We start from the raw sequence: 10,926 nt of genomic DNA on the forward strand, positions 1-10,926 counted from the left end.
TTATTTGCGTCTTTCATCTTCCACTGGGGGTATCGGGTATCAGTCGTCTTCGATACTGGAAACAAAACGAATCAACCAGTCAGTCAGTCAGCAAAAGCAAGCAAAGACTAGCTCCTCAGGTTCTCATTTCATAACATCACCTGTCGTTAAATGAATGCTTTCTGATAAAATAACATCAGCATGTTATGAAATGTGTCTGGTATTGCGAGCGAGTGCTGAGCACTCCGCACTTGAGGTCGACGTAACGCAATGTAATGTTACACAAAACGAAGTTCTTCTGTTTGTTTTGTTGTGTGTCTTCATACCACACCGTACACAGTGTTTGGTATTGGCGGATTTCTTCAACAAATTTGCCTGTATATTCTATTCTTGTTCTTCTTCTTTATTGAAGTTAGACTGAAAATATTTAAATATTTTTTTCTATTAATAATACAGCAAAGTAAGATTAGAACTCTGTATGGAAAACATATATCGAAGAGTGTTAGCGAGGACGTGTTCCACCCATTAACAGTGAAACTATCAAATTATAACCACTTTTGACATGATCTTCTTATAACTTGGACATGATCTTCAGAGCATAAAATATATGTGGGGCTCTTGCACTCAAAATGTCAAAAGCGGGGAGATGCTATCTTGGGGCTACTTCAATGAGAAAGAGAAATATTAAAACTATAGTTGATTGGATTGGAAATGGGGACTAAAACATTCGAAATATCGAAAATCAGGAGATACCGTTTATGGAGGCTATACCTAACTTTGGACCAGTGCTGCTCAAGAACAAGATCCCACTCACCAGTCAATTTCTTTTTGCTTCTAGAAATCAACATTATATTATATATATATATATATATATATATATATATATATATATATATATATATATATATATATATATATATATTACTCTACACTCTTAACTGTATCCATCAGCTGTGGGAACTCAACACACTGTGCCCTGTTATTGGTTGGCCAACAAACTATTTTTTGCTGGAAGAGGGGGAGAAGGAGGAGTACAGACAGCGGAGCATGGTCATAAAAATGCATTTATCGATGAAGCATAAAAGTAAACAAACCGTATAGAAATAACGTAAATTGCCAAAGAAAGCGTTTCGGCATGACGATGGAAGAAAAACGCTTAGATTTCAATATTGAGACAATAATAGTAATAATAATAACAAAATAATACACCGAATTGCATTTTTATCCCTCGAATGCAATCGAAGAGATTCTGGCTTCAACTGCATTTCTGTCAGTGTTCTCTTCGCTTCGTTGGGCATGAATAAAATTCCATTGTGAGGGTACCTACATTGAATTTGGGAAATCCAAAAAGTTGAATGCAACGATGGTTGGTGGGAGAGTTGGGACTCTATCTCATGGATAGACATTGTCTTCAAGATGTTTTTCTCAAATTGTTTTGTTCATTGCATTGTTGTTTTTCTTGTTTTGGCTAAACTCCCAGCCAGAGTGAGAGAGTTGCAGGCGAAGCAAAAATTCATTATTTTCAACTCAAAGAGCACATATTGAACAAATTTACACTCAGGTATGAGTAAAAGAGAAACGTCAGTTCTTAAAGAGAGGATTTAAGAGAATAGTTTACATAACAAAACTCAAAACAAAACTGGTTTTTGGTCTCTCCATCTATCTCTGAGCATAGTTTGGCTCTATTTGATCATTAAAATATCTATATGGAGTATTTGGCCAAAAAATTGCGAGCATGGAATCAGAAACGTATATAGCATTAAGTTTTTTTATGAGATTATACCAAAATATACACAGAATGAGTGTGTGAATACTTTTTTTTTGACAAAATTGAATTAAAATGAATAAAAAATCGAATAAAAATACCTCATTTCAATTCCAAAGATATTCTGGTCTCACAATTCTCCCACGATGTTTTCCATATTACCTTCGAAATTCTCTCAACTTCACGTCTTCAATTTATTCTCTCAAAATTTATGTTATGCCAACACTCTCAGACAACGTCATAATGACACTCAAACTCACCAAACCGGTCTTGTTAGTGTCAATGGCTCGATGCACCAAAGGTTTTCTTGGTTTTCTTATGCTTGCAATTGAATGTTGCCCAACCGATAAGCACACACACACGGCCAACAATACACTTTTACCTTGCCTTTCTCTCCTACCACCAACCAACTCTCATACCCATGTACATTGTACTCCTTGTGTACGCCGCTCACACATCTGGCTGGCCAAACAAAAAACCCATCAAGTTCACTGAGTGCCCACAGAGAAACCACTCAATTCTCGTGTGTGACTGCATGCCATGGCGATGGTGGTGAGTGCTCTCTGCCGCTCACGATCTCCATGCAACACACAATGTGTACCGAATTCATCGCACAATTCCTTAGAGGCCTGATGTGTTCAATTTGAGAAATCAGTTACTGAGAAGATTCCGAGTAGATCACACGTTCGTAAAGTTGTAACGGAAAACATTTTAAATTTTTTCTTTACCAAAAAAAAAAACAAAACATATTTTTTGTCTAATCGAAAAGAAAACAAAAAAAAAAAAAAAAACGTTAAACACACAAAAAATACAAACACGATCTACTCCAGTTACAAAGAAAGTAAAAAGTGTATTAAGCAAATATTTACAAAAGCTAAATAAAAAAAAAAACATACAACGACAGATTATTACCACAAAAATAAAAAAAAAAACGTTACGTTCGTTGCCTCACACATTTTGGATTACGGTTACGGGCTTCGTTCGCTCATCTTCAGCCAGAAAACAAAAAGAAAAATAATAAAGTCAAATAAAATCGCTATGGACGTTCACATTGCTATGTGAGGTTGAAAACAAAAAAGTAAATGAAGAATACGATAAAAGCAGTGCTTGAAGAATAAGTGAAGCAAAGAAAAATCTGTGAAATTTGATAATCAGTTTTCTCGAACAAATGGAAACACAAAAATGAAGAATTCCAAAGAACTAAAATCGTAATCAAAGTTAAGTGCAACCAACAAAAAATCGCCACTCATCTCATCGCAAACGTTGCTACACCGACACATCACGCCAGCATCATTCATCGCCACAACAGATATCCCCCACCAAATTGCGTTAAGATGGCTCTTATATCGAAAACCATCTTATCGGTGCTCATCTCATTCATCATTCCGGTACTCGGTGCTGCATTGAGCAAGACGGTCTTGTACCAGGCGCCCGACGAGTGTCGTTGGTCCGGGGCCAACGAAATCGACATTACCTTGGTGTGTCACCTGCGCACCATCAACTCGGAATTGGAAAACACAAACTTCAGTGTCATACAACCACAGAATACGATTCGGTTGCGACTCGAGTGCAACGATGCTCTGTTCTTCCAGAGTACCCTGAGTCCGGATAGTTTCCGATCGCTCGTGGAGTTGCGTGCTCTTACGATTGAGTATTGCAAACTCGGCAATCTGACCGACGGTTCGTTTCGCGGTCTGCAGGACTTGCGCAATCTGACCATTCGCACCCACAACGGCGATTGGTCGACAATGTCTCTGGACATATCGCCCACCAGCTTCAGTGAATTCCGCCAATTAGATCGTCTTGACCTGAGTCTCAACAATATTTGGCTGATTCCCGATGGCATGATCTGCCCCCTGAAAGTACTGAAGCACCTGAACATCTCCCACAACGAAATCCAAGATATAAGCAATTTCCACTTCAGTGCCTCGCTCAGCACACGCAAATCTCGCATTTGCGGTTCGTCCCTGAACAGCATCGATTTGAGTCACAATAAAATCGCAAATCTTCCATCGGCCATATTCTCCGGTTTGGGTCGTCTCGTCAACCTGAATTTGGCTCGCAATGGTATGAACTTTATTGCCGACCGTGCCTTCGAAGGACTTGTATCGCTGCAAGTCGTTGACTTGTCAGAGAATCGCCTAACTTCTCTGCCACCAGAACTTTTCTCGGAGGCCAAGTTTGTCAAGGAGATCTACTTGAAGAATAACAGCATCAATGTCCTGGCCCCAGGATTGTTCAGTGAATTGTCTGACTTGCTCGTCTTGGACATGTCGGCCAACGAACTCAACTCTCAATGGGTGAACTCGGCCACCTTTGTCGGTCTCAAACGTCTGGTCCTGCTCGATCTGTCCGCCAATAAGATCAGCAAATTGGAGGCCAATCTCTTCCGCTCGCTGACAAGCCTACAAGTACTTAAGCTGGAGGAGAACTACATCGATCACATTCCCGATGGTGCTTTCACTGATTTGACCAACTTGCACACATTGATTTTGTCGAACAACCGCATTTCCACCATTGGGCCAAATACGTTCCGTGGCTTATATGGCATTCTGGTGCTCAGCTTGGATTACAATCGCATCTCCAAAATAGACACGCAAGCCTTGAAGAACTGCTCCAGCATACAGGACCTACATTTGAATGGCAACAAGCTGCAGACCATACCAGATGCTCTCTCCTATGTGCCATTGCTGAAAACACTCGATTTGGGTGAAAACTTGATCACGAGCATCGAAAACACCTCCATTACTGCCATGGAAAACCTGTACGGCCTGCGTCTCACCGAGAACGCCATCGACTACATCCGCCGTGGTGTGTTCGATCGCATGACTTCATTGCAAATATTAAATTTGTCTGGCAACAAAATCAAAGGCATCGAAGCCGGTGCCTTGCACCGCAACACTCAGCTGCAGGCCATTCGCTTGGATAGCAATCATTTGAAAAACATTGCGGGACTTTTCACCGACTTGCCAAATTTGGTTTGGCTTAACATTTCGGACAATCGCCTGGAGAAATTTGACTATTCGCACATTCCCACTGGTTTGCAGTGGCTGGATGTTCGCGCCAACCGCATTGCCCAATTGGGTAACTATTTTGAAATTGAGAACGAATTGAGTCTGACGACGTTCGATGCCAGCTCCAACTTGCTTAGCGAAATCACAGCCGGCTCCATACCGAACAGCATTGAGGTGTTGTATTTGAACGACAATCTCATTGGTAAAATCCAGCCATACACTTTCTTCAAGAAGCCAAACCTCACCAGGGTGGATCTGATTCGCAACAAGCTGACAACCCTTGAGCCCAATGCCCTTCGCCTCTCTCCCATCCCTGAGGATCGCGACATCCCCGAATTTTTCATCGGCCACAATCCTTTCCAGTGCGATTGCAATCTCGACTGGCTGCAAAAGGTGAACACGGAGACGCGCACACAGCCCAAACTCATGGACTTAGATCAGATCTACTGCAAATTGTCCTACGCACGCGGCAAGACTCATGTTCCCCTCATCGAGGCCAAATCCAGCGACTTCTTGTGCAAATATGAAACCCACTGCTTCGCCCTGTGTCACTGCTGTGACTTCTATGCCTGCGATTGTAAAATGGAGTGCCCCGACCGTTGTTCCTGCTACCACGACCAGTCATGGACCTCAAACGTGGTTGACTGTTCGCGTTCCGGCTACGATCGTGAACTGCCATCACACATACCCATGGACTCCACACAGCTGTACTTGGATGGCAACAACTTCAAAGAATTGTCAAGTCATGCTTTCATTGGTCGCAAGCGCTTGAAGGTTTTGCATTTGAATCACTCGCGCATTGAGTTCGTCCACAACCGCACATTCTACGGCCTGTTGGAGCTGGAAGTGCTGCAGCTGAACCATAACAGTCTGCGCCACCTGAATGGAAACGAATTCCAAGGTCTTGACAACTTGCAAGAACTTTATCTGCAACACAACTCGATTGCCAGCATCGATTCGCTGACATTTACGCATCTCTACCATTTGAAAATCTTGCGTCTAGATCACAATCTGATCACTGAGTTTGCTGTGTGGAACTTCTTGCCTCCGTACCTCAATGAGCTGCGCCTAACTGGTAATCCCTGGTCATGCAATTGTGTCTTCGTGGACAAGTTCCGTGACTACATCAACCGCCACGAAGCTGTTCTAGAGAAGCCAAAGTTGCGCTGCTCCGCCTTAGCTGGCTCCAACGGCACCGTGGGTATCAACACAACAGCGCTCACGCAACAACCGATCGAACAGTTCGCCCTTTACCTCAGCCCGGAAGTTCTGAAAGATACCACCATTCGCTATTTGGTTTGCGGCGGTGTCCAGCAGCAGCAGTTGCTGGGAGTCAATGGCGCCGCCGACATCAATGATAACATCATCAACGGCAACATGACCTCCACCAAAATGATTCTGTCACAGCCACCCATGCATGACTACGTGCCGATTCTTGTGGCCATACTGACCGGCTTTGTGTTTGTGATCATCTGCACCATGTTGGTGTTCATCTTCAGACAGGAAATGCGAGTTTGGTGTCATTCGCGCTTTGGTGTTCGCCTCTTCTACAACGGCAACAAAGACATGGACAAGAATGAACGGGAAAAGCTCTTCGATGCCTTCATTTCGTACAGCTCCAAGGACGAAGCCTTCGTAACGGAGGAGTTGGCTCCACTACTGGAACAGGGTGAGACCCGCTACAAGCTGTGCCTGCAAAGTCGTGATTTCCCCGTTGGTGGTTACATGTCGGATGCAATTGTTCAGGCTATCGATACATCGCGAAGAACGATCATGATTTTGTCGGAGAATTTCATCAAATCGGAATGGTGCCGCTTTGAGTTCAAGTCTGCCCATCAGTCGGTGCTGCGCGACAGAAGAAGACGTTTGATTGTCATTGTCCTAGGAGAGGTTCCCCAAAAAGACCTCGATCCCGATCTACGCTTGTATCTGAAGACAAACACCTTCCTGCAGTGGGGCGACAAGCTGTTCTGGGAAAAATTGAGATTTGCCCTGCCCGATGTACCCAATAATCAGCGGCGGCCTCATGGTGTTGGCGGCCACTGCACAGGTGTCGGTGTCCATATGCCCATGGCTCCACATCATCATCATATGCAAACTCATCACCTGCATCACATGCATCCCCAAGCCCAACTGCAGCAACACCACCTGCAACATGCCAGTTTCCGTTCGCAGATGCACCACAACATCAATGGCAGCAGGCAGAATCACAATCGAAACACCCCCCAAACGCCACAACAGTCGACAGTCTTGATGGGTCCTCCTTGCCAGAACATGCCGCCACAGCAGCAACAGCCGTTACCTCTGCCACCCAGCGCCGGTGGTCAAAGCAGTATCCAACATCAGAGTCTACCACTACCGCCCTGTCCCAGTCCACGTAGTGCCACAACGCAGTCTTCAATAGGAGGTGCCTCCACGAATTCCGGAAGATCTGTAGCGGTGCATATTTAACTTAAGGGTGCTACTACATCGAATAATTTCGAGTGTAAGTGTCAGATAGGCCAGAGCAGATAGAAAATAGATGAAGAATAGGAAGAAGCAAAAGAATGATCGACCATTTTGCCAAATTTCGAAACGAAGTTGGAGTTTTGTTAGCTATGCCGTGACATTGATCTTTTCCAGGCATCACTGCCACCGCTATTCATTTCCCCATTCTCCCAGCCGTAAGTTAGCTAGTTCGGTCGGGCCCTACATTCTGTTCGTCCGCCCCAGTCAATCATTTTAAATGACCATTTTGAATTTGTATCTCTGCCTCGTTAAAACAAGAGGTTTTTATTTCACGTTTTTTATGATTTTCCTCTTGAGGTGAGTTATTCGAGTTTGCTTTGCTGGTTCTGGTAGCCAGCAAAGAGGCAAAGCTATGAAGAAAACGAACGAAAGAAAACACGTTAATGGGGAACGGAAAACCTATTACAATAACAGGCTGATAAACTTGAGACCACGAGTGACGGTCGGTCGGTCGGGGAGAGACTGACTGACAGGAAGAGAAAGACAAACGTGCATCAAGGTACAAACAAGCTACAAAATTATGGAGGTAATGAAGGAGATGGCCAAATAATATGCCAAGCCAGGATGGGCGGGAGAGGAGGGGAGGACGACAGCGAAAACGACAACCATAAAGAACCTTTTGGCACAATGGTAATGCCAACAACAAGCGTAGCAAACGAGCCAAGATGCAAATGAGCTGCTGCTCCTGCCGCTGCTGCTGATATTGCCAAAGACGGTGCAGTCCGTTGCCTTTTTGCCACAATTGACACGGCATGCATTTTGCATTTTGGTGTGCTTGTTGCGCTTTGCGGTGAAATCATTGAGCTCGAAACGCGTTTGTTTGTTGCCTCTTTAGCGGTGACGGTGACGTTTACTTGAGTTTTCGTCTTCGCCTTGGTCGTTGTTTTCGTTGTGTTTCCTTTTCCACCTTGTAATGATTCAGAAAATTGATGTTGCATGCTACGATGGCAGGCAACTGCAACAACAACAAAATGCTCGGCTCACAATGTAGTCTGAGTGAGTAGGTGACGGACGGGCGGGGAGAAGTAGAGTGGGGGCCGTGAGGACGGGGTAAGCAAAACAAAAACCGGCAAACAATCCTCAGACATGTTTTGCACATCACACTCCACTACCAAACACACATCACTCGGTCAGACCAACCTACCAACAGACTGAACGACCGACCAAACAACTGATCAACTCAAGCAGGCAACATAACATGCAAACTATCGAACGCCAGACAGAGTCTGCAACTCCAGCAAAAACCTGACGTTTTTCGTCTTGGCGGTCACTAAACGACAGTCGACGGACATTGTTGAATTTGTGCTCCCCATAGGAAACGGGCGGTCGGGCGGGAAGTAGGGTTTGTCTGCAACGACGACGACGGCAAACAAATGGAAATGAAAGAGAAAAAATGAGGACAGCAATGCAGCATTTCGGTTTTTACGGCATCGTACCACCAAAACTATTCGAATGTGGCAGCAGCAACAGCAACCAAAATAGATTTCCTTGCCTTTCTTTCTGTCTGTCGTTGAGGCTGAATTCTCTACGCCAACAAAAACAAATTGCTACATGTGTTGCACAGCCCAACCGGGTGTATTGCACTGCTAGACGCCGGGAGAAAGGCCAACGACAGAAATTGCAAATGCTTTCAAAACGTTTTCCTTTCTTTCTCCTTCGTTTCGTTGGGCCAAACATGAAATGGGTGATTTGTTTTTTGAGTTCTTTTTCGTTTCGTTTTTTGGCAGAGTGAGTGGTCATCTTTTTTACTTCGACTTTGAAACAAATCGAATTGAAGACATTCCAAGAATCTTAAAAGGGGTCATTGTAAATAGGTAGGAGACACACACACACACTCTCACACAACCATACATAGCCAGTCAGATTGCCAACCAGCCAGCTAACAAGTGAGCAAGACTAACTAATTAAGATGTTGAACAAATTATTGTTGTTTTTCAAAATCAATGAAAAAATGTGATATAAATGTTAAATTTAAGTTAGAGCCCTAAACTAAATCTAGAGAATTAAGTCCATACCACATAACGTTAATTGTATTTTCCTAATCATTGCTGTATATTGTAAATGGAGACACCACCACTACTACTACCACTAACACTTAGCCAGCTAGATTAAGTGCAGCCTGTCAGCCAGCCAGCCAGCCAGTCAGTAGAGAATTTGCGAATATTTGTAAATAGAATCGAAAGGTACTTAAATCTGCTCCATACAACAGCACCTCCGATTGAAACTGAACAAACAGCCAGCCATATATATTTTTTATTTAATTTATGATTCTCGAATCGAATACCACTGAAATAACGACTCGAATGCGATTTTGTGCATCCCATTCTCTCTCTCTCTCTCTTTCTCTCAAAACCGAGTATTTTATTCAAATGTATTTTATGTGTTATAAATAGTGACTGATTATATGTATAAGCTAGTTTTGTAAATATTTGTATATTTCGAGCCAACAACTATCCCACCCTCCCCGTTCTCTGTCAATCCTCTGAAAATAGCTTGTAAAATATTGTATTAATTTATTGTGTGTATTATTTGTTTTATTTGTACTTTTTCCTAAGCGAGTCTAGCAATTAAGTAGAATTAATTAATTTTTTTTATACTCAGTAAGTTTTAAAAGAATCATAGTCGTATGCGATGTGAAGAAGCGAACGAATATCTTATTGAAAACAAACAACAAAAGACAATAAAATAAAAAAATATAAAAACAAATATTTAAAAATATTAAAACAAAACACTTGCATTTTCCATTTTCATTTTCCACTGGTGAAAAGGTTTGAGGGGGTCCTGGAGGGACAGGCGGGCATTGTTGTCAACCGGTGATTAATGTCCGGCTGGAATTTTCCCATCTCTGGCCATGACTAATTTGGGTTGGGTTGCACCTATTTTACCTCATCTGGTCTATTCTAGGAAAACAAGATCGACGCCCATCTTCTGTTAACCAAGATAGATGATTAAGCAGACAACCGACCTTGTCTAATTTCGTTGTAGTACAGGTTGTCCAATTCACACTAGACACCTGTACTTGGTCTCCACGACAGTCAGGTAGCCGGTTAAACAAACAAAAAGGAAAAAGATGATGATGATGACGACGACGACGATGGGCATGTATTTGTAACAACTGCAAATGCCATAAATTTCATCTGTCTCTGACAGTTTTCTCTGTAACAAGATTACGATCAAGGTTAATTTCTTTTTATCGATATTGACTTTCTGCCAGCCAGCTAGCTGTGCAAGAAATAATGAGCGGTTTGTCTTTTGTAATTGATAACAAACGTACATCTAAGTTTGACAACTTTCCTTTAATCCTTGGCCTACAAATCATTTCGATACTTTTTTTCCAAGCGATTGTTTGTGTCAGGTACCAACTAGTATTCTGTGTGCCATTCTGTCATAGTTGCTATGGCATAAAATACAAAAATGTTGGATTCTTATCTGAGAGAGCAATTTTGTAGTTGGTAATTTGTGTACATTTTTTTGAGGATAAAACAAATCGATGGAAGGTAAAGATAAGAATTTCAATTGGATTAAATAATTTGTTTTATTAAAAAATTAGTGACTGATTATATTGGGCGCCACAAAATCAAAAATTTGACTGGCGCACAGTGCCGTACACAATCTGTAAGATTGGAGTATGATTAGGATAAACAAGGTAAATTCAACAGG

The 10,926-nt window shown here is 42.5% G+C and overlaps 1 protein-coding gene across 1 annotated transcript; it reads left to right on the forward strand.

Annotated features, from left to right (window-relative positions):
• The first annotated feature begins 2,381 nt into the window (after nucleotides 1-2,381).
• On the forward strand, nucleotides 2,382-9,995 carry LOC131803085 (toll-like receptor Tollo). Its single transcript, XM_059124046.1, has one exon. It carries the CDS (start codon nucleotides 3,079-3,081, stop codon nucleotides 7,207-7,209), a length of 4,131 nt encoding a protein of 1,376 aa, XP_058980029.1. The 5' UTR covers nucleotides 2,382-3,078; the 3' UTR covers nucleotides 7,210-9,995.
• The last annotated feature ends 931 nt before the right edge of the window (nucleotides 9,996-10,926 follow it).

This window comes from Musca domestica, unplaced genomic scaffold, assembly GCF_030504385.1.
Source record: "Musca domestica strain aabys unplaced genomic scaffold, Musca_domestica.polishedcontigs.V.1.1 27, whole genome shotgun sequence".
In the NCBI taxonomy this organism is placed as follows: Eukaryota; Metazoa; Arthropoda; class Insecta; order Diptera; family Muscidae; genus Musca; species Musca domestica.

Excerpts from the sequence above, each read along its gene's own strand:
- LOC131803085 (XM_059124046.1), top strand. The coding sequence starts at position 3,079 with ATGGCTCTTATATCGAAAACCATCTTATCGGTGCTCATCTCATTCATC.